The 24,030-nt window shown below is 45.9% G+C and overlaps 1 protein-coding gene across 1 annotated transcript in view; it reads right to left on the minus strand.

Annotated features, from left to right (window-relative positions):
• Positions 1-24,030, minus strand: part of NIPBL (NIPBL cohesin loading factor) — a 1,354,860-nt gene that overhangs the window by 52,101 nt on the left and 1,278,729 nt on the right. The window contains 1 exon segment of the mRNA XM_033932779.1: positions 7,983-8,173. Within this exon segment, the coding sequence (XP_033788670.1) occupies positions 7,983-8,173 (191 nt within the window).

A 24,030-nucleotide genomic window follows, 5' to 3' on the forward strand; every position in this document is an offset into this window, starting at 1 on the left:
TGTGCCGACGGCTTCAGGGTCCTATCTATCAGTACACCCAGATCCCTTTCTTGTTCACTTTTTCCCAGAGTTGCACCTGACATTCTGTACTCGTATTCCTTATTTCTTATTTTTTATTTTTTTTCCTTATTTTTACTGCCTAAATGCATTACCTTGCATTTCTCCACGTTGAACTTCATCTGCCATTTCTCCGCCCATTTTTCTAACCGACACAAATCGCTCTGGAGTTCCTCATTGTCCTCCTGCGATCTGATTGCCCGGCAGAGTTTGTGTCGTCTGCAAACTTGATGATCTCACTGGATGTTCCGTTTTCCAGGTCATTGATATAAATATTAAAAAGGATCGGCCCAAGTACCGAGCCTTGGGGTACACCACTAGTCACTTTCTCCCAGTCGGAGAACTTCCCATTTATGCCCACTCTCTGCTTCCTGTTTTCCAGCCATTTGCCTATCCATCTTTGTATATCTCCCTCTATGCCATGGCTTTGTAGTTTCCTAAGAAGTCTTTTGTGTGGAACTTTGTCAAATGCTTTCTGGAAGTCCAAGTATATTATGTCCACCGGCTTTCCACTATCAATTTGCTCGTTCACGGTCTCAAAGAATTGGAGTAAATTCGTCAAACACGATTTCCCTTTCCTGAATCCATGTTGACTGGGTTTCATCAAGTCATGTGTGTCCAAGTGCTGAACTATGCTATCCTTGATCAGTGATTCAATCATCTTGCCGGGGACAGATGTAAGACTCACAGGTCTATAGTTGCCCGGTTCTCCTCTCGATCCTTTTTTGAAAATTGGCGTGACGTTCGCTTTCCTCCAGTCGTCTGGTATCTGACCAGTTCTGATTGACAGGTTTGCAAGTTTTTGCAGTAACTCTCCGATTTCGACCTTCAATTCCTTCAAGACTCTCGGGTGAATTTCATCCGGTCCAGGGGATTTGTCACTTTTAAGTTTGTCGATCTGGTAGTATATCTGATCTAAGTTCACTTCAACTGTGGTGAGGCTGTCCTTTATTTCTCCTGTAAACAGTTTCTCCACTTCAGGTATTGTTGAGGTGTCCTCCTTCGTAAAGACAGACGCAAAGAAGGAATTTAGTTTGTCTGCGATTTGTTTATCTTCCTTGATGTACCCTTTTCTTCCCATGTCGTCCAGGGGTCCCACTGCCTCTTTTGCAGGTTTTTTCCCTTTCACGTATCTAAAGAAGGGCTTGAAGTTTTTGGCCTCCCGGGCTATTTTTTCCTCATAGTCCTGTTTTGCATCCCTCACCGCCTTGTGACATTTCTTCTGTTCATCTTTATGTTTGTTCCAGGCTTCGGTTGTCTTCGTGCATTTCCATTTTTTGAAAGAGTCCTTCTTTTCTTTTATGGCTTCCTTCACCTGTATGGTAAGCCATGCTGGTTCTCCTTTGCCTTTAGTTCTCCGATCTTTGGAAATCCTCGGAATGTAGAGATCTTGTGCTTCTGCAATAGTATTTTTCAATAGGCACCATGCCTGGTCTACTGTTTCAAGTTTGTCCACCATCTTCTCGAGTCGTTTTGTTACCATGGCTCTCATGCAATCGTATTTACCCTTTTTAAAGTTTAAGGTGGTGGTTAAGGTTTTGGCATGTTTCCCTTTCCCGATGTCAAGTTTAAAGTTGATTACATTGTGATCACTCGTTCCCAGTGGAACCATGACTTCTACTTCTGTTATCGGTCCGGTGAGACCATTTAGGACCAAGTCCAAGGTGGCGTCGCCTCTTGTCGGCTCTTTTACCATTTGCTCCAGGAAGCAATCCCCTAGCACCTCCAGGAACTTGGCCTCCTTGCCGCAGTTGGAGGCTCCTAGTTTCCAGTCTATTCCTGGGAAATTGAAGTCTCCCAATATAACTACATTGCCTGTCTTCCTTCAGATCGAGGGAGCACAACCAGTCCCCTTCGTCGAGCAAGGGATACAGAACGGGAAGGGAGAGCATCCGGAACTTCTCCCGAACGAGGAATTTGTTGAGCCTCCGGAGGTCCAGAATCGGCCGGAGGTCCCCAGTCTTTTTGGGGACCAGGAAGTACCTGGAATAAAAACCACGCCCCCTCTGGGAGGGGGGAACCACCTTCACCGCACGAAGGCGAAGAATCGCCCGGGCCTCCAGAAGGAGCAATGGGATCCGCGTCCGATTGGAAAGAGACACGCCGGGAGGACTGTCCGGCGGTAACTCCCGAAAGTTCAAGGAATACTCCTCCTTGACCACTGTCAGGACCCAAGCGTACGAGGTAATACGAGCCCAGAGTGGGTAAAAGGCTCGTAGACGGCCTCCGATGGGAAGGGGGGCAGAAACCATCGCGGAGGGGGCCAGCCCCCATCCGCTCAGCCCGTCAAAAAGACGGCGTCGGGTTAGACACCACCGGGGTCTGAGGCTTCGGAGCAGCCCGCTGCTGCTGCTTCTGCTGTTGGCGAGGAGGCGGGCGCGAGAAAGTAGGAGTAGACTTCTGCGGGTACCTCCTAGGCGGTAGCCGATAGGCCTTAGAAGGAGTGGACTTCGGCTTAGGCTGCACCAAAGCAGCAAAGGAACGCTCATGCTCCGAGAGGCGCTTAGTGGCCGCCTCGATTGAGTCATTGAAGAGCTCATTCCCCAAACAGGGCAGATTGGCCAAGCGGTCCTGCAGGTTGGGGTCCATGTCCACGATGCGGAGCCACGCCAACCGGCGCATGGCCACCGCAAAGGCGGAAACCTGGGAGGAAAACTCAAAAGCATCGTAAGTTGCATGGAAAAGATGCAACCGAAGCTATGAAAGAGTGTCTACCAACTGCCCAAACTCCGCCTGGTGGGAGGCGGGCAAGTCACCCTGAAAGGCGGGCAGGAACTTGACGAAGACCTTAAGGTACGATGTAAAGGTAAAATTATAGTTCAAGACCCTGTTGGTCATCATAGAATTTTGGTAGAGATGCCTGCCAAATTTGTCCATGGTCCTCCCCTCCCGTCCCGGCGGGACAGCCGCAGAGACCCTGGAGGGATGGGACTTCTTAAGCGAAGACTCTACCAACAGAGACTGGTGGGATAGTTGAGCCTTCTTAAATCCCGGACAGGGGACAGTCCGGTACTTAGATTCCATTTTGGACGGAATAGCTGGAACTGCATAGGAGGTTTCTAAGTTCTGGAAGAATGCTTGGCGCAAGACCGGGTTCAACGGGAGTTGCAGAGACTCCCGCGGAGGACACAGCAGGTCCATCTCCGCCAGAAACTCCTTGGTATACTTGGAGTCGGCCTGGAGATCAAGGTCCAACGCCCTCCCCATATCCTGTACGAACCTCGTGAAGGAGGAGGGGCGACCCTTGGACCGACCCCTGGGGGGGGGGGTCGAACGAGATCGAGGCGCCGCCGAAAAGGAGGGAGAAGCCTCCCAAGAATGAGGCGGCTGATCAGTATTCCCGTGGCCCGAACCCCAGGACACCCCGCTGAGGGAACGTGGCGGGGTCGAGGACAGGCGGCGCTTCGAGGACCCCAGAGGCGTAGATCCCGGGGTTCGAGGCACTGCGGCCCGCTGACGCTGAGGAGACAAGCCCCGGGAAAAAGCGGGAGAACCCCTCGAGGTCGGGGCCTCCCGGACCGGAGCCCCAGACCGGGAAGGCGACTTGAACAGCCGGGGGTTGGAGAGGGACAACTCCGAAACCCGGAGAGCCCCTCAGTGCAAACCCCCGGGGACCGACCCCGCCTCAGGGAAGAGTCCTGGGGGCGCTTCGCCGAACGGCGAGACGGGGTCGAAGCACGCCCCGAGGCCCGAGGTGAGGAGTCCGAGGAAGAAAGACGCCGAGACCGATGCACCTTGTCCCCAGGGGCTTCGACGCGACGCTCAGGCTGGTCTGCCGCCTGTGAGGTCGAGGTCGGGGGCCAGGCGGGCCAAGGCCGAGGAGAGCTCCGAGGATATCATGGCCCGAAGCATATCCTGGAAAACAGGCACCGACACCATAGCAGGGAAGTCAGTGGCAGTGGTGCATTCCACTGAGGGCGACTTCGAGGAAGAGTATTCCCTTGAGGCAGAAGCACGCTTGGAGGGCTTAGAATGCCTTGATGAGGCCGGGGTCAGCGCCCCACCGCCATGGACGGCCGGAGCCTCCGAGGTTGACTTCTTCGCTGGCGCAGACCCTGAAGGCAAAACGGTGCCCTTCGAGGTCGAAGTCTTCGCCGGGGCTGAGGTCTTCGAGGCTGACGTTGAGGCCGGGGGCTGACGTCGGGGCCGAGACCAGGACCGAAAACAGGGCCTGCTCTTCCGCAAAAATATCTGCCATGTGGGCCTGACGACGACGCAGGGCGTGCGACTGAAAAGTGGCACACCAGGGGCAAGAGTCGGTCGGATGATCAGCCCCCAGGCACAAAATGCACCAACGATGAGGGTCGGTAATAGACAAGAGCCGACCACACTGGGTGCACTTTTTAAACCCGGACAAAGGCCGGGACATAGAGAAAAAACAGGCCGCGGCCGATCGAGGCCAGGCGGCCACGGCAAACCGGGAGCCCCCGGCTGCCGAACCGAACAAAAAACAACAAAATGCATGTAGACAAGAAAACAACGAGGCGCACAGCGACTCTGGCCGAAAAACAAAGAAGCCACGGTGCTAGAAAGGCACGATCACACGGAGAAAAAAGAAATGGGACTTTCTGGCTCCACGGAAAACTAGAAACTGAAGACCACTAGGAGGGGATGCACCCTCTAGTGGAGCGGGAAGGCACACACATGCGTCGTGCAGCACCAGCAAACTTGAAATCTTCAATCAAGTTTGTCTGAAAAGCTGTCCGTGTCTGGGCTCTGTGGATGACGTCACCCACATGTGAGAATATGCTGCCTGCTTGTCCTGGGATAAAAGTGAGATCCTGGATCATGATAGTATCAGGATCATGGCAGAGCTTCGAATGACAGGCTCTGGCCACAAAAGAAGAAGCTACCGCCACCTTCAGCCTGGCATCTGCTGAGTCAAATAGGCGGCTTGAGGGCTAAGTCCACTCTGTGGCCCTGAGCATTCTTCAGCACTACCCTACCATCTCTGGGGAGAGAAGTGTGCTTAGTAACCTGTGCCATCAAGGAATCAACTTTCAGGGACGCAAAGCACTGGTTAAAGGCATCCGCCATCACGTAGAGCCTGGACATGGCTCTGGCACATTTCAAGGGACCCTCATGCACCTCCCAGGTGTCTGTGAGCATCTTGACTATGTTTGGATGATGGGAGGTGGCGGTTTTTCGTTACTCAAAAAAGAGAGCATTCTGCAGAAGCAGAATGACCAACCTTCAGCTTCAACTCCTGGAGGGACTCAGAGATCAAATCAACCAGGTTCGTGTGGTTGAAAAATCTCCGCATTATGGAATCCTCACCCAGATACGGGAACCCACTCGGATCCTGATCCTGGAGATCCACAAGAGTTACATCTCCCACAGTAGCAGTGCCAGCCTGCATGAGTAAAGGTATGGTCAGGGCATTCAGGTCATCAGTGTTATCCACCGGCACAACAGCTTGGGATACCTAGGGGAGACTGGGCTTAATACGTGTGTCCTGGGAAAGGAGGGGATCCCCATAGCGGGAGTGGAGATGCAGAAGGTGCCTTTATCTTGCCGAATAAGTTTGACACATCATGTTAATAAATTCTGTGGAAAACACCTCATCTGCGGCTACTACTTAGAATTTTTTGAGGACTTGTGAGCTTTGGACGACAAATCACGGCTGCGTTTCTCCAGGGCTGTAAGGGCGCTGTCCGCGGGGCCTGCTTTTGACTTTTTAGGGTTCCTAAGGCTGGAAAGAGTGGAAGGATCCCCTCTTCAAGGGTCAAGGAAACTTGGGCCGATGAGATTTTGCTCCCTCCCATGCTGCAGAGCATGTGGAACATGGTCGCTCACCAGACAGCCATCCACCGCAAATAGGGCATGAATCCAAAGAATCCTGCCCTGGGGAGTCCATCTGAGCAGTTTTCTTGCAAAAACTAAGCTTGTAGAAGCAAAAAATAACTTTAAATTGATATCGGGAAAATCTAAGATGGCTGCTAGTGTAATTTTCAGAAAAAAACCTCCCAATAGCCTGGGAAAAGCACAGGAATTCCCAGAACATGGTGATTTGGGGGGGGATGGGGGGCTAGGGCTAACTCCCAAACTTCCCAAAATCTACTTTTGAAGAGCCCAAAATTGCCAAAACAGGCTGTCAGCCCTTTAATCACTCTGCAATGAGGTACTGGATACTGCAGGAAAGGAAGCTGAAACAGCTTACACGGAGATTCCTTGCCTCAACAAGCATGCAAACTGGACTGCTGGTCTTCTGACTGCCCTTTTGACCTCCACCACAACCGAACACCCCCATGGAATGACCTGGTGGAAGGATGCAATCGGCTCCAATCATAGGCACACCTCCATGGAGTTACACCCACTAGCGGACGAACCTGGGGTGAACAAATTCCCAAAGGAACGGTCCCTGAGCCCCGATCCAAAATGCAGACTGTCCAGAGGGTGCACTGTCAGGCAGTCAACCCCCTGGAAAGACTTTCCGCAAAGTCTGCAATCTCCCGCAGTCAGAGCTGTCCTTGCAGGGAACCTCTGAAGCACAAAGGCGTGAATTGCAAACAAAAAGACTGAGTTTAAAGAAAAATAAACACGAGCAGAAAAGACTAGCTCCTACTGTCTAACTTGTAGGAATGCAACTGGATTTCTAAGGGCAGTCCTGAGGTAAGAGGAGAGGGACTGAAAGAAGTAAAACGGAAAAAACTATACGACAGCCTACTAGTTTCTCAAGCAGCAAAAATAGGTAACCAAATCTCCAACCTATTGATAACAACCCCAGACTACAAGATGTTCAGAAAGGAAATAAAAACTATACTCTTCAAGAAATCCCTTAATAAAGCTTAATACCATGAATACCCCTTCTTACCATCCCCTCCCCAACCCCTGATCCTTCTTATCCCTCTCTTGGAAACGATATCTGATCTAACTTTGTAACCCTTCTTCCATAACTCTTTTTGTAATCCGCTTTGAACCGAAAGGTAATGGTGGAATAGAAATCTGTAATGTAATTATGTGAATGAGGCTTTCTACAAGCTGTCTGGCGACCATAGAAGCATAACCCACTTGTCCAGGAATAGAGCAGGATTGTACAAGAAACATACATTATTAGTATCAGAATAAAAGTGTCTTGTGAGAGATGTTGATATAGGCTGCCATCACCTTTAATAACATCACAAGATGACCAGGAATGGTATACTAAAGGCTGTGAAGTATGCTAATATACAAACAGATTTATAACTCTAGAGATAGTAAAAAGAAGACTGACATGAATTTGGGTACGTGTGTGTGTATGTACAGAATATGTAAGTGTTGCATGTTGCGATTTAGCTCTGAATATTCTTTGTTCATACAAGTGTTTCCATTACATATTTTAGCTTGTATTATAACATTTATTTCTATTTTGACATTCTAAAAGTACCAAATGTTTAACCAAGAATGGAAAGCCGCCTAAAAAACAGACTCTACTATTATGTTCCCTAAATTGGCTTCCACTTGAGCTTAGAATCAAATGTCAGGTCATCTGTTTACCTTTTAGGCCTTTCCATAGGGTTAGGCCAAAATATTTTAATGAAAAGTGGTTTGTTATTTTCATATTAGGAATCTTAGGTGACAGACAGCTTATAATTTTTAGGCTACCCTCCTCACAAGATTTTTATTTGGTAAGTAAAAAAAATGCAATGTTTTTTGACATCAGTACATGGAATTTGAAATACAATGACAGTTGAACTTAAGTGTATCCATGATTTTTGCACTCATTATAGACTTGTTTGAATACCTGAGGGATAAGATATGGACATATATTGTACATTGATCATTTGTATTTTATATTTGTGGTTATTTATATTACTTTAATTTGAATTGTAATTATGTCTTTGTTTTTATTATATTATTTCGTTATACCATATTATAATCCACTATGTACTTTCATCTGTTTGAAAGGGTAAATTATGCATGTTGATATTACATTAAAAACCTACCTGAACTGGATGGATAAGGCCCTGGTTTAATGTCAGTGCAATGACATTTAGAGCAAAGTGGCGTACACTGGATTGAGTGTGGAAGAAAGCTTCAAGGACCTGCTTAAGGTAAAGCTGCATAATGGAGCTACTCATCCCTGAGGAAATATCACCCATTTCTTTCAGATCTTCCTGCTTTGATACTTTTTTCCCTGTAAAGAGAACATACAAGTAACAAAGATATGGTCCAAAGTTATTTCAGTGCATTTCATAGCCAAGGATGCAACATGCTATTGATAAAGTTTCATATATTTAAAGAATCAAATATAACTTCCAGTTTTCTTCAAGTCTACCTACCTAGTATATTCTATAAATATAAATGGAAGAAATAAACTTAGAAGTCATATCAGGTACAAGCCAAAGACCAGTTAACACTTCTAGCTTTTTATAAACATCCATTCCCCCCAACATGCAAACGTTATAATATCTAACAATGGACTGAAGAACAGACCATGCTTAAGAAAATATATAAGAACATAAAAGTTGCAACACTGGGATAGACTGAAGGTCTATCAATTTTAGTACAGTCAAACCTTGGTTTGCGAGCATAATTCGTTCCAGAAGCATGCTTGTAATCCAAAGCAGTTGTATATCAAAATGAATTTCCCCATAAGAAATAATGGAAACTCAGACATTCGTTCCACAACCCAAAAACGTTAATACAAAATACTATACGTACTTGTATTGCAAGACCTCGTTCATTTAGAACAGTCACTACACTCCCGCAGCGTCAGAGAGAGAAGAACCATCGGCTCAGTTGTGATGTGTGTATACTGTAAGTACTTGTATTGCAAGACCTTGCTTGTATATCAAGTTAAAATGTAATAAAATGTTTTGCTTGTCTTGCAAAACACTTGCAAACCAAGTTACTTGCAATCCAAGGTTTTACTGTATTCTATTTCCAACAATGGCTAATCCAGGTCATAAATACCTGGCAAAATCCCAAAAGAGTAAAACAGATCTAATGCTGCTTAAACTAGGAATAAGCAGTGAATTCCCCAGGTCCTTCTTAATAATTTATTTATTTAGGACTTTCTAAACTACCTTTAATTGTAAGTAACAGAGCAAAACCGTGAGCAATCTAAAAATTATACAATGTAAAAAGAGATAAGAAAGGAACCGATTCTTTTAATAGGAAAGAGGCAAACATTAAAAAAAAAATTCATAATTGACCAGTGCTCAAGGAACTGAGGCCTTTGGACCTTTCTTTTAGGAAATTAGCCAAACCTTTTAAAACCCTGCTAAGCTAACTGCTTTCACCATATTCATTGGCAACAAATTCCAGAGTTTAATTACATGATGAATAAAATGGTGTGGCAACCATGTTAGTCCACTCTTAAAGATAATATGTAGAAATAAAACAAAACAAAAAGAATCCAAGTTATACCTTATTTTTATTGGAGTACTGTATATAATCGAATATAAACTGAGATTTTTTTGGCCCAAAAAATAGGCATCTTGGTTTATATTCGGGTCAGCACTGATCTGCCCCCTTTCTGAACCCATTGCAGGCCTTTGCTAGGCCTGTGGTAAGACCTGGTGGGCCGAGAGAGGAGGGATCCTTCCGTCTCCTGCCCGGCCGACTTTAAACAACTTTTATCTCCCGGCAGCCAATTAGCTAGCGGCTCTGCATGGGCAGGAGCGAAGGAAGGTTGCTCCTGCCACGGTTCAACGCTGGACCACCAGAGACTTAACAGGTACATGGAGGGGCTGGGAGTGAGATAAAAGTTGTTTAAAGTCGGCTGGAGCAGGAGACAGAAAGGATCCCTCCTGTTCCGGCCCACCTCTGGACTATCAGGGACTTAACAGATATGTTTCTGTGTGTATGTGTGTGTGTGTGGAGGGTGGGGTAGGGGGGTGAGAGGGAGATCAAATTGTTAAAGTTGTTAAAGTTCTCTGGGGCAGGAGACGGGAGAGATCCCTCCTGTCCTGGCCCACCAGGACTTATGGTAGGCCCGGTAGAGGCCTGAAAGGAATCGGGAGAGGGGACAGGGTACAGAACCTGGCAGGGCAGGAAGGAGGGGTCTGGGTACAGAAACTGGCAGAGCAGGGAGGGAGGCGGATGGATGCAGAGCCTGACAGGAATGGGAGGGAGGACAAACAGGGTGCAGAACCTAGCAGGGGGGAAGGCGGGCTGGGTACAAAGCCTGGCAGGGCAGGGATATGGGGGGGGGGGGGCTAGAAGCAGAGCCTGGTAGGGCAGAGAATGGGGGGAGGGCTGGAGGCAGAGACTGGCAGGGCATTGCACTTGAATATTAACCCCTCCCCTGGTTTATATTTAAGTCAACCTTTTTTCCTCCTTTTTTGAGGGGGGAGGTTACCTCGGTTTATATTCAAGTATATATGGTAACTAGATTAGCTTTCAAAGGTATTCCTTCTTCAGATCAGAGATAAGCAAATGAAGACAGCTATCAGTATGTAAGTAAAATATCAAAGTATTCAAATGACAGTCTTACAGAAAGAGGGAGGAGAAGGTGGGAAGCAGGGAGTTAAGGAAGGGTGATATGAAGGTGTCAGAGTAATAAAAATTATGTTTTGTAAAGGGAGAGAAAATCAATGTCTTTGTTAAATCCTGTCTTATGGTTTCAAAATGTTTTATTATTTTGATCTCAAAGGTCTTGCACTCCCGGATTGTCTTAAAATTTCCTTTTACTATTCTCACTAAAAAATCAATGATGCAGTGTTCAGGTTGTTTTAAATCTACTAATTAGTAGTTTCATTGCATGCCTCCAAATCCTAGTATTTTTGGAAAAAGTAAACAAGTGATTCACATTTATCCATTTTTTTGGACCTCTATCATATCTCCTCTGAACTGTCTTCTCCAAACTAAAGAGCCCTAGCCACTTTAGTCTTTTCTCAAAGGGAAGCCATCCCATCCCCTTTATCATTTTCGTCGTTCATCTCTGTACCTTTTCTAACTCTGCTACTTCTTTTTTGAGATGCAGCAACCAGAACTGCACACAAGAATTGCTTAGAAGTCTAAGGCTAGATTTAACTAGTTAAACATAAAGCCTTCAAGACATTGGCTTTACATTAATCCTTTCACTCATTCTGAATTTATATGCAAGGAACTTTTCTTCAGACACTAATTTAATCAGATCATACCTCTTATTTTTAAAACTCTCTCTCTTAAAGATCAACATCCGACTACTAAGCTCTTCTGTAAAAAGAGATTAGATTCTTATCTTGCTAAAACTAAACTAAACCTTAGATTTGTAGACTGGGTCATCACAAATTGCAGGTCAACTCGGTTAACAATAAGAAAAGTAATATAAAGATAAGTGTGTCATTCTGGATGGATGGGTAATATCCCAATGCTTGCAAGACATGCAGAAGGAATCCACTCCAGCTTTTAAATCCCGTCTCCTTCACTAGAGGGCTCTGCTGCCCCCTTCAGTTTGTACCAAAACAGGCAATAACCCCATACAGAAATATATGTGAAGGAGGGATATGGGGAAACTCCCAAAACTACAGCTCTGTTCTGCTCTGAAAATATAACAAAAGCAAAAACTGCAGGAATGGTGTACAAGTCTTTAATGAACAAACATAAACATAGTCATCAAACAGTTTGTATCCACACAGCTTGCCTATTTGTTCAGTATACTGCTGTTTTCAGTTGTTATCCATAATGTTTCCTTGTATATCAGTGTTCTCCCCAGAATTTTTTTCCAGCTGGATGGCATGAAAAAGTAGCCAGGTGGGGCGGGATGGGGAAATTTGGTGGTGGGGAAAATTAACCCCCTCTTTTACTAAGGTGTGCTAGTATTTTTAGCGCGGGCAAACCCCTGCGCTACATGGGAAAACTAACACCAGCTCAATGCTAAGCGCACGCTAAAATCACTATCGTAATTTAGTAAAAGGAGCCCTAAATGTGTACTATTTTTATTAGTTAAGTATTATTATTATTTTCCAATGCTCAATATGACTTCCTTTTTTAAGGTTTGACACTTGTGCCAGAATATTTTTACTAAATTTAAGAAGTATTTGCCCTCTTTCAAATGGTATAGAGGTTAAAAAAAGGGAAAGGCATTAATGAAGTCATTAGGTTCAATCTAGCCATTTATTTCTGCATGAATATAAACAACTAAAAAAAAAAGATAAATATAGCTCATCCAGTTAGTCATACAAGAAATGGCTCTACAGCAGGGATGTCCACACTTTTTGGGCTTGCGAGCTACTTTTAAAATGACCAAGTCAAAATGATCTACCAACAATAAAATTAAAAAAAAACACAAAGCACACTGTACGCAGAGAAAATGTTAATTATCATTTATATTCCGTGGGTTTTCAAAGAGGTCAAGGCAGACGATTCTATGCAATGTCACCTCAGGAACAACTATACAAAAATAGACAAATATACCCCCTCCCTTTTTACTAAATCGCAATAGCGGTTTTTAGCGCAGGGAGATGCGCTGAATGCCCTGCACTGCTCTCGATGCTCATAGGCCCCTGCGCTAAAAACTGCTATTGCGGTTTAGTAAAAGGGGCCATAGTGCAAAATATAGATAGCAGATATAAATTCTCAAAACAGACACATTTTGATCACTAAACTGAAAATAAAATAATTTTTCCTACCTTTTTGTCTGGTGATTTCATGAGTCTCTGATTGCACTTCCTTCTTCTGACTGTAAATACAATATTTTTTTTCTGCCCCTCCCCTTTTCTTTCTGTCTCTCTTTCTTTCTCTCTCCCCACTGCCTGCCTGTCTTTCTCTCTCCCCCTGCCCCTCCAAGCCATCGCACCGATTTCTCCACTTCCCCGATTCTTTCCTTACCCCCTAAGCCACCACGCCGATTTCTCCCTGCTGCTTCCACGAGCCAGGCCAAGCGCTGGACTCACAAGACTTCACCTCTGACGTCAATTCTAACGTCGGAGAGGAAGTTCCAGGCCAGCCAGGCAGCGATTGGCTGGCCCAGAACTTCCTCTCTGACGTCAGAATTGACGTCGGAGGTGAAGTCTTGTGAGTACGGCGCTTGTACACGCGTGGCCTGGCTCAGGGAGGCAGGAAGAAAAAGATTGCAAAGGCAACGTGATCGACTCACATTGCCTTTGCGATCTACTAGTTGATCGCACTCGACCATTTGGGCACCCCTGCTGTTATGGTATCCTGTCCTGACCTGAGGAAAGGGGTTTAGTCCCCCCAAAACTGCCTTATTTCCATTTCCTATTTATAAACTTTAATCAGTAGATACAATACTACTTGATTCTACATAAAGTAACAAAAATTTTTTTTTCTACCCTTTGTCGTTTCTGCTTTAATCATCTTCTCTTCGCTCTCTTCTTTCTATTCAGCATTTGTCCTCATTCCCTTCCATGCAACATCTGTCCTCTCTTTGCCCCTTCCACCCAGCCTCTGCCCTCTCTCTCTCTACCCCTTCCATCTACTATCTACCCTCTCTGTGCTCCTTGCATCCACTGTCCACCCTCTCTGCCCTTTCCATCCAGTGTCCGCCCGCTCTCTGTTCCATATGGCATCTTTCCTCTTTTTATGTCCCATCAATAAACTGTATATCCTATGCCCTTTCTCCCCTTTGTACATGATTCATTTCAGCTTCACCCCCTCCCCTATGCTCTGGCATCTTTCTCTTCTCCTTTCCTTCCTTCCCACTCCACCGCATGGTCTGGCATCTCTATCTCCTTCCCTTCTCCCCCCCATGCCCTGGGATCTCCATCCTCCCCCTCCCCCTCCCCCCATATGCGCTGACATCTCTCCCCCCCTCCATGGTCTGGTAGCTCCTTTCCTTTCCCTCCCATGGTCTTGCCAGCTCTTGCCTCTCCTCTCCCTTCCCTGGTCTTTCTTCTCCCCTCTCTCTCCCCAATTGGGTGCTGATGCAGCAGCACTTCTCTTCCCTTCTCCAATTGGGTGCAGCAGCAGCATCATTAGCATTTCTCTTCCCCCTCCCCCCTAATTGGGTGCAGCAGCATGTCTCTTCCCCCTCCCCTCATTGGGTACAGCAGCAGCATCATCAGCATCTCTCTTCCCCCCTCCAAATTGGGTATAGCAGAAGCAGCAGCATTTCTCTTCACCCTCCCCCCCATTGGGTATAGCAGCAGCAGCAGCATTTCTCTTCCCCCTCCCCCTCTAATTGGGTACAGCAGCATTTCTCCTCCCATTCACCCCCACCGATTCACTACAGGCAAGTTGCAAGTTTCTCTTCATCACTGACCTAACTCCCAAAGGTCAGCGACAGAGGGAAGTTTACAACTTGCTGCTCTTGCTTACTTCGGGCCTTTCTCGTTGCCGGTCCTGCCTTCGCGAAAACAGAAAATAGGTAGGACCCGGCAGCGAGAAAGGCCTGAAGTAAGCAAGAGCAAGTAAACTTCCCTCCATGGCTGGCCTATTTCCCGCATGCTCCGGGGCTCTAATGGTACCACTGTCCGTGCCGGTTTCTCTTCCCCACCCCACCCCCGGACGTAACTTCCAGTTTCGGAGGGAAGAGAAGGGAAGCCGAGTTCAAGTCGCTTGCTGAGTTTTGTTTAGTCAGGCGGGAGTCTTTCAGCGGCTCTTCAGGCTGCGTGTTAAGCAGTGGTGGGAGCAGGATTCGCGGCAGATGACAGCCGGGTGGGCATTTAAAATTTGCTGGGCAGTGTGGCCGGCTAAAAAGCGCTGGGGAGAACACTGTATATGATATACTTTTGGACCCCTGAAGAAGGAGTGCTTCTTTGAAACATGGACTCTGTCGGGTCCCAGTTCACCAACCCTTTTGAGTACAAACTGTTTTATGACTATATTTATATTTGTTCATTAAAGACTTGGCGTCTTGTACAGCATTCCTGCAGTTTTTGCTTTTTTTCTTCGATTCAATATTTTACTACAGTTTTGTTGGATTCTTTGCTTGTTGTTGCCTCTCTGAAAATATAACAAACATATTAATCATGCTAAATAGAAACATTTATGGAGCTCAAATAATACCCCAATATGTTATAGCAAAAAATGATTCTTTATACCCCTTAAGGTCAGATTGACATCAAAATTTCAGTTTGGACTTGAACTTTCGGATTTTAACAGTAGACAGGCGCAGGAGATAACTGACAGGGCGGGGCTCCAGAACGACACACCTATCTACTAGAAAAGATATTAGCAAGTTACGAGGAGCATTCAATAATTTTTCTACTTCAGTAGGAAAGAAAAGAGTTTTCAAAAAATGTTTTATTTTTTTCAATATAGTCCCCTAATAGTTCCATACACTTTATCCACTTTTCCTGCAATGGCTTTAACCCTTTTGAAAATAAGTCTTCCGTTTGACCTTCAAATCAGGAAGTCACAGTTTCTTTGACATCATCACTTGAAAACTGCTGCCATGGAGAGATTTCTTCAAAACTCGGAACAGGAAATAATCCGAGGGAGCCAGGTCAGGACTATAGGGTGGATGGTTCAGCTGCGGAAAACCATTTTCTTGAATGGCAGTCTGTGATTGTCTTAACTTTTGCACTGGTGCATTGTCGTGAAGAAGCAGTATGCTTGCTGTGAGTTTTCTTTGTCTTTTCTCCTTGATTGACTCACACAAAGTGATCATTGTGTTGGCAAAACTCTCCTTGGTTATGGTTGTCTTGTGTGACATGAACTCCAGAAGCAAAAGTCCTTCATCATCCCACAACACAGTTGCCAAGACTTTGCCTGCCTATTTTTCTCTCTTGAACTTTTTTGGGGTGGAGGATGGCTTGTGCTTCCACTGTATTGACTCCATTTTGGACTCATAATCTCTATGATAGACCCACGTCTCATCTCCAGTCATCAAATGATGAAAAAAACTCACTTGGTCTTCACGAAGCATCTCCAAGTTCTCCTGACAGCACTACAGCCTCGTGGCCTTCTGATATAGTGTTCGCATTCTTGGAAACCATCTTGCACTAACCTTGGACATGCCTACTTTTTCATGAATTATTTTCCAAACTGTACCTGCCAAGATACCTATTTCTTCATCTATTTTAGAAATCTTAATTTGTCTGACAAAATTAAATCCTCGACTTTCTGGCACATTTCTGTGGAAGTTGCTTCACAGGCCATCCAGTGTGAGGGTCATCTTCAATGGACTCTCTACCCCACTTAAACTGTTGCTCTAAAATTTTACTTCGTAGGATGATTGGGCAGACTCACCATAAACTGCAGTCATGAGTTCATGGATCTCCTTTGGCTTTTTCCCTTCTTTTGTGAGAAATTTTACACTGAACGGTGCTCCAGATCTAGCAGTTTCTTACTTGATTCGCAAGAAGACTCTCCTGACATCCTGTCTCTTGGAATGTTAGACTTGCACTGAGCCGCAACTGTGCATGAGTAACTTTGCGACATATCACAACATGCTTGCTATTTTCTTCATACTTAGGTAGATAAATTATTTAATGCCCCTCGTATGCAGAGTGGACCAAGTTGCTGCCCTACAAATCTACTCAGGATAGACTGCCTGAAATTATGCCCATGAAGAAGCTACACTTCTAGTTGAATGTGCCTTTACGGAGACTGGTGACTTGTTTTCCACAGACAATATATGTTGACGAAATGGCCCTACCTCTGGAGATTGTGGCCTTTGAGGTTAGTGTGCCGCGACTAGCTTGACTAGTGAGCACAAAAAAGATGGACAGATAGCCAAAACTTGTTAGTGACCTCAATATATCGGAGAAGCACTCTTCTCACATCCAACTTTTCAGAATCCAGTCCTTCTTCTTAGAACTTGTAGATTGGAACGCCCGCAATCTGACTTCTCGATTGACATGGAAAGTTGAAATAACCTTCGGCAAAAAGGATGGAATGGTGCGCAAAGAAACTTCGGCCTCTGTGAATTTGAGGAAAGGTTATCTGCAAAAGCGAGTCTGCATATCCAAAATTCTTCTCGCTGAGGTAATGGCCACAAAAAAGATTATCTTGAGTGTCAAATCCATCAAGCACGCTTCTTTTAGTGGCACATATGGAGCCTGACTTAGGCATTGCAAAACATGTTATGGTTCCATGAAGGGGTCTGAGATGCAGTGCCCCCTTTAGGAATCTGGCTGTGTCCGGATGAGACATCAATGAAGCCTTCCTGAAACAAGACAGTCCAGTCACTTTGGACTCTGAGGATCCCACTGTAAGCTCCTTGTCAAGGCCAGCCTGGAGGAAAGCTAACGTCACAGAGAGCGGCTCCTCTTTCACCTTAATGCACCAGTGCTGGAAAATTTCCCATGCTTTAGCATAAGCAGAGTCCATCAAATGCTATTTGGATCTGAGCAGAGTAGAAATGACTATCTCTAAGTGTCCCTTGCATGCTCAAGAGCCATGCCATAAGAGCAAAGTGATACAAATCTTCTATGACCACTGATCCTGAGAAAGAAGATCCAGCTGTACTCATTGTCTGAGACCTTCACCTGTCTAAAGGTGCACTAGATCTGCATACCATGCGGACGGAGCTGGCTTAGCCAGCAAGCTCATTATCTGAGTGCAAAGCTTCTGTCTGCATGCCTCTGGTAGACAGAAATGACCTTCTGCCATGCTGAAGACCCCAAGTTATTCAAAGAATTGGATAATAACCAGCTGGGTCTTTTGGAAAGTCATTATCCAAAACAGCCCCTGCAGGACTTGGACTATGTGAGTCACCGCTTGTTCTTCTGGGAATGATGGAGCTCTGATCAGCCTGTCATCCAGGTATGGATGATCCTGCAGGCACATCTTGTACAGATGGGTAGCTACCAGCACCATCACCTTGGTGAACATGTGAGGTGCTGTTGCCAGACCAAAGGGAAGAGCTGAGAATTGGCAATGGTCTTCCAGGACATGAAATCACAGGAACTTTCTGTGGTCTGGAAATATGGGAATGTCAGTGGCATACCAAGGGGGGGCGGGAGGGGCGGTCCACCCCGGGTGCCAGCCCTGAAGGGGTGCTCCCGGCCTTGCTGTTCAGTCCCCCCACACCCCCGAAGGACCGCTCGCCCCACTGACCTTCCTGCACCACCTGTGAAGCAGCAAGCAGCAGGATCGCGAGGTCAGCTATCCCTGAGCTGCTTGGGCGCTGCTTCCTGCGCCGCGGTCCCGCCCCTCCTCTGACGTCAGAGGAGGGGCGGGAACGCGGCGCAGGAAGCAGTGCCTAAGCAGCGCAGGGATAGCTGACGTCGCGATCCTGCTGCGGCTGCTTCATAGGTGGTGCAGGAAGGTCAGTGGGGCGAGCGGTCCTTCGGGGGTGGTGGGGACTGAACGGCAAGGCCGGGAGCATAGGTAGTGCTGCTTCATAGGTGGTGCAGGGAGGCCAGGGGGGCGAGCGGTCCTTCAGGGTGGGGCGGGTGGGCAGGCAGGCAGGCATTCAAGGGGGAGGGGGGGTGACAGGCAGGCAGGCCTTCAAGGGGGGGGGGGGCAGGCCTTCGGGGGGGTGTGCAGGCCTTCAAGGGGGGGCAGGCAGGCCTTCAAGGGGGGACAGGTCTACAAGGGGGTGGGCAGGCCTACAAGGGGGTGGGACAGGCCTTCAGGGGGGGTGCAGGCCTTCAGGGGGGGTGCAGGACTTCAGGGGGGTGCAGGCCTTCAAGGGGGGGACAGGCAGGCAGGCCTACAAGGGGGGGACAGGCCTACAAGGGGGTGGGACAGGCCTTCAAGGGGGGGACAGGCCTTCAGGGGAGTGCAGGCCTTTGGGGGGGTGCAGACCTTCAAGGGGGGGGGACAGGCCTTCAAGGGGGGGACAGGCAGGCAGGTCTTCAAGGTGGGGGGACAGGCCTACAAGGGGGAGGGACAGGCCTTCAAGGGGGGGACAGGCCTACAAGGGGGTGGGACAGGCCTTCAAGGGGGGTGCAGGCCTTCAAGGGGGGACAGGCAGACCTTTAAGGGGGGACAGGCCTTTGGGGGGGACCCTGGTTTAGAAGTATATGGAGGGAAGGGGGTGTTCAAAGAGACGTGCATATGCCAAACTTTGGGGGGGAGATGAAGAAATAATGGGTCTGAAAATAGAGGAGAGGAAGAGAAATGATGGACCATGAGATTTAGGGAGGGAAGGAACTGAAAGGGAGAGAAATTGGACACAAGGGATGGTGTGGAGGAGGGATAGAGATACTGGATAGGAGGGTAATTGGGAAAAAAAAGGAAGAGATGGTGGACTCTGGGGTGGTGGGGAAGGAGGGAGAGATGCCGGATGAAAGGGTAGTTAAGAAAAGGTGGATCTGTGGAGGGAGATGAAAAAAAGGAAAGATACCAGACTTCCTGGGGAGGGAAGGGAAATGGAAAGGGAGGACAGAGTTGGCAGATGGATGGTTAGCACGCAGAAAGAAGAAAGATGGAGACCCTGGCAAGCAAGTTATCAGAAGAAAACCAGAGCCTTGGACCAACAAGATTTGAAATATAACCAGACAACAAAAGGTAGAAAAATTAATTTTATTTTCTGTTTTGTGATTATAATATGTCAGATTTGAAATGTGTATCCTGACAGAGCTGGTGTTGGACTGCAAACGTGAGCTAGGATTTAACAGAGAGAGGAAAAGTCCTTTTTGTTTCTTTATTTTATTTACACCACAGCGCCAGTGTGGTTAGGAGAAGCCAAAGGGGGTGAAAAAGCTATAAAACCCACCAGGAGTTTTGAAAAAAATCACCCAACTGGGCAGGAAAATCGAATTGAAAAACCAATTCAATAGGCTGAATCGAATCGAAATTTTTTTTCCTGAATCTGGCTGCATTAGTTTGCGCTACTGTCTTAGACTTTAGGACCTGGGATTGGGGAGAGATGGCATCCTCAGTACTTTATAATGCAAGTGAAACGAGGATTTGGTCAGACTTTTGAAGGGTCTGCAGAAAAAAAATATTGTATAGGCCGGGGACATGAAACAGCAGGAAATGGGAACTTTTCTTCCTTCTATTTTTGTGAATGGAAAGGCTGAGGATGTCAGAGAGTTCAGTTAAAATATGTGCTTTATAAGAAAATATAATAATGTGTTTTATAAAGTTTATAGCATAGCTGGCCTACCCAGTGAGGTGTTTCTAGTGGTGGTGGTGGCAGCGTGTCAATGTGTTGAGAGGAAGAGGTGGTCTGGGAAATTCTGCTGAGCAAACTCCGGGCCCATTTCCACCCCCCAGTTAGTCCACTCCACTCAATTGGTTCACACACTGAGTGGGTCTTTGGGTGTTGTGTTGGGATCTCTTCCAGTGGTTTATCAGTATCTCCTTCTGGTCCAAGGAAGGAAACTTTGTTATCCTTAGCATTGACCTACAGAATATGTTTGTAACAGCGCTGCTTGTGTGGCATTAGGCTATGTAGCGATCGAAAGAAAAAAACAGACCTTTGCACATTTTTGCACTATATGGTGGGTGTATGAGGAGATTCACATTTCCTGCACAGCTAAGTCCATGTGAAGTTACCTTGTGCTGTATTTGACATCTAGCAAGGTCTCTGTTTGAAAGGAAAGATCTAAACTTAAAAATGAAGTGGCCAGAAGTTATGGTAAAAGCAGATAGTGTAGCTGGTTTTAAGAAAGATTTGGACAAATTCCTGGAGGAAAAGTCCATAATCTATTATTAAGACATGGGGGAAGTGTCTGCTTGCCCTGGATCGGTAGCATGGAATGTTGCTACTCTTTGGGTTTTGACCAGGTATTAGTGTCCTGGATTGGCTACCATGAGAATGGGCTACTGGGCATGATGGACCATTGGTCTGACCCAGTTAGGCTATTCTTATGTTATGTTCTCATCTGTAGGGGCCTTTGTTTTCACTTCTTATTTTAATGTATTTTTTTTCTGGGAACTTATCAGTGTTTTTTATAATGGGAACAAAAATGGAAGAGAATTAATGTGTGTGGGATGAGGGGGTAACTAATTTCTTCAGCTAAATAATTCAATCCACTTCAAACAGACATAGGAGAACTCACGCACCATTCACACACCCTCCAACCAAAAACGTCAAAAGAAAAAAACTGTTCGACAACCTCCTAGCCATTCGAGCTGCAACACTCGACCCCCAACCCTACAACCAATTGACATCGACCACATACTGCAAAACCTTCAAAAAGAAATAAAAACCCTTCTATTCAAAAAACACATAAAACCGAACTAACACAATCAGAACTGTCCCAAGCATCACCTGCAACTACTCCATATGTACTTCTGATGTCATGACAATTCAGACATAATTTATGTTATGTTATGTTTGGAATATAAGAAAATTTTCACTGCCTGTTTCTATTCTGACCATTTATTCCATTTCATGGTCATTACAAAAAATATTTTTTTACATGGGGGGGGGGGGGTGTCAAAAAATGATGGGCCCCGGGTGCCACATACCCTAGGTACGCCACTGGGGAATGTGCAGGTAGGCCTCTGTCAAATCCAGAGAGGCCAGAAATCTCCCCGGAGCTACCGCCGCTATGATTGATTGTACTGTCGCCATGCGAAAGCGCGTAACTTTCAGTGCTGCATTGATGTATTTAAGATCCAAAATGATCTCCAATCCAAATGATCTCCAATCCAAGAAACTTTCTTGGGCATGATGAAATATATGGAGTTCCTGCCCAAGCCTGAATCTTCGAGTGACACAGACTCTGTTGCCTGATTATTTAACAGCCTCTGAACTGTAACTGCCCTATTGAGGAGTCCACAAACCAGTTTGTCAAGGACTGGTGAACTCTAGCTTGTAACTGCTTTGAATGATCTCCAGTACCCAATGGTCTGACTAGATCTACATCCAGACCTCTGCATAGTCCAAGAGTTGTTCCCCTATCTTCAGAGGAACCGCTCCAGACCTGGTGTAATTGTGTTTTCTTGGAGGTTGTAGCAGAAAAAGAACAAGAGGTCTGGTTACAGCTGGGACCTGAGAATCTCTGTCTGGATTCCTGAAAGGATCTCTGAGAGGAGGCTCCTCTTGAGAATTTATGAAAGTGTCTGGAGCCATGAAAATTATACCTGGAGCTTCTAGAGGTTAACGGTCTGCTGTCAGGTAGAGATTTCAGTCGACGATTTTCCAGACTGGTCATGAGATTGTCCAGTCCCTTTCCTAACAACATTTGACCCTTGAAAGGAAGTTTGCTAAGGGGAGCCTTACAAGGGGAATCTCCTGTCCATTGCGTGATCCAGAGCATTCTACGGGCTGAGAACTAATAAGCTGAAGCTTTGCTCATGACTCTGATAATGCCATAGAAAGCATCGGATATACAATCCACTTCAGCTAACAGGAGCTGGGATAAAGGCTGGCCCTCTGCCAGCTCAAGACTCCGCAACCAGGTGTCACAAAGGAAGCTGCAGCCGCCACTTTTATTCCCAAGGCCAGTGCTTCAAATTGTCTTTTAAGAATCACATCCACTCTGTGATCCTGCATATCCTTTAATACCACACCTCCCTCACTTGGTAGGTATGTGCGCTTGGTTACCCATGCTACCAAGGAATCTACCTTGGGATAAGCAAACATTTGCTGACCTTCTTGTGCCATCAGATACAGCTGAACCACTGTCTTGGCTACCATTACCAACATATCAATATCAGGATGCTAGGGAAACAAAGATGACTGGACTCTCACTCTGTTCATTATAGAGCAGGGAGCTGAGGGGACCTGCTGAGAGTCCAGTTTAACTCCTGCAGAGAGTCAGCGATAAACTCTAACAGAGCCAGGGTCTGAACAGGCGGCAGGCTATGGGCTCAGCCTCTTGGTTGAGAGCCACCACTGTGTCAAGCGCACATGCACCTGCTTGCAACCCCGCATCTCCAGAAAGGATGGGCTTGCTCTATGACAGTAAGGGCATAGAAACAGACCCTTCATCCTCTGAATGTCACTCGGAATGGCCCAACAGATCCTGGCCAGCCTCTGAAACTGAGGCAGATGTGTTCTGGTAGCCCCAGCCCCCTTGTGCGGGGATTTCGGTCATCCATAAATGTTCTCCACATCAGACTGACAAATTCTTGAGAAAATGCTGTGATAGGCAGCACGGAGTCTCCTCTAAATGACTCCAGCTTGCATCTCGAGTTCTGCGGCCTTTGCATTTAGGATGACCACCATTCCGGTATCCTGGAAAGGATTTACTCCCAAGCAATGGACCCCACAACTGTTCCTCAGCCCTAGTCAGCCAAGGAGAGGCTAAGTTGATTGTTCACACCCCCCCTTTCATGTGCTGACGTTACTTCTTCCATTGAGATCTTACAATTCACCCTAAGAGCAAAACCAAAATTGGATGTTCTGCTAATCTATCTTCCACCGCCTATAAATTCTGAAAACCTTTCTTTACTACAATCCCTGCTATTTGGTTTTGGATCTTCTTCTACTAATTCCTTGATTTTAGGAGATTTCAATATACACTTTGATGATTTGAACAATACTTATACCAAAGACATTTCTACCCATATTAATCAGATGGACTTTTGTACACTCATAACTCAACCCACACATCAAGCAGGTCACACTATCGATATGGCCATAACATCATCAGCTTCAAAAGATAACTACGTAATAGGATCTTCTCTACCAGTACCTTGGTCAGATCACCACCTAATTTCAATAACCTATCGGTCTTCTACTATTAAAACTAGGGCAGTTAGTAAAACAATAAAATATAGAGACTTTAACAAGCTATCATCTAATCTAATTTCTGCAAATTTTCAATTCATTTTTTTGGACCCTGAGTCTAACTCTTTAAATGACCTTCTATCTTTATGGAAGGATTCCACTAAACTCTTATTAGACAAATTAGAACCAATACAAACTAAATGTATCTCGGCCCGAAAATGCTCTAATCCCTGGTTTTCAGCAGAACTTGCTTTAATTAAAAAACAACTGAGGTCTTTGGAGCGTCATTGGAGAAAAGACAATAATCGATTTAACTTAGAAAAATTGAAAGTACACTCTAATATCTATAAGGAAAAAATAAATCAAGCTAAAAAGAAATATTACTCAGACCAAATTTTAAAAGCCAAAAATGTTTCTACACTATACAATATTCTAAAATCGGTGACTCTCGCTTCCAAAAAACTAGATCAATCTTCTAACCATCTACCGACAGCACAAGAGCTTGCAACTTATTTTATGGATAAAGTTAAAAACATTAGGGAAAACTTTAGTAAAAATGGATTGACGATGATTGAACAAGA

Source organism: Geotrypetes seraphini, chromosome 1, assembly GCF_902459505.1.
Source record: "Geotrypetes seraphini chromosome 1, aGeoSer1.1, whole genome shotgun sequence".
NCBI lineage: Eukaryota > Metazoa > Chordata > Amphibia > Gymnophiona > Dermophiidae > Geotrypetes > Geotrypetes seraphini.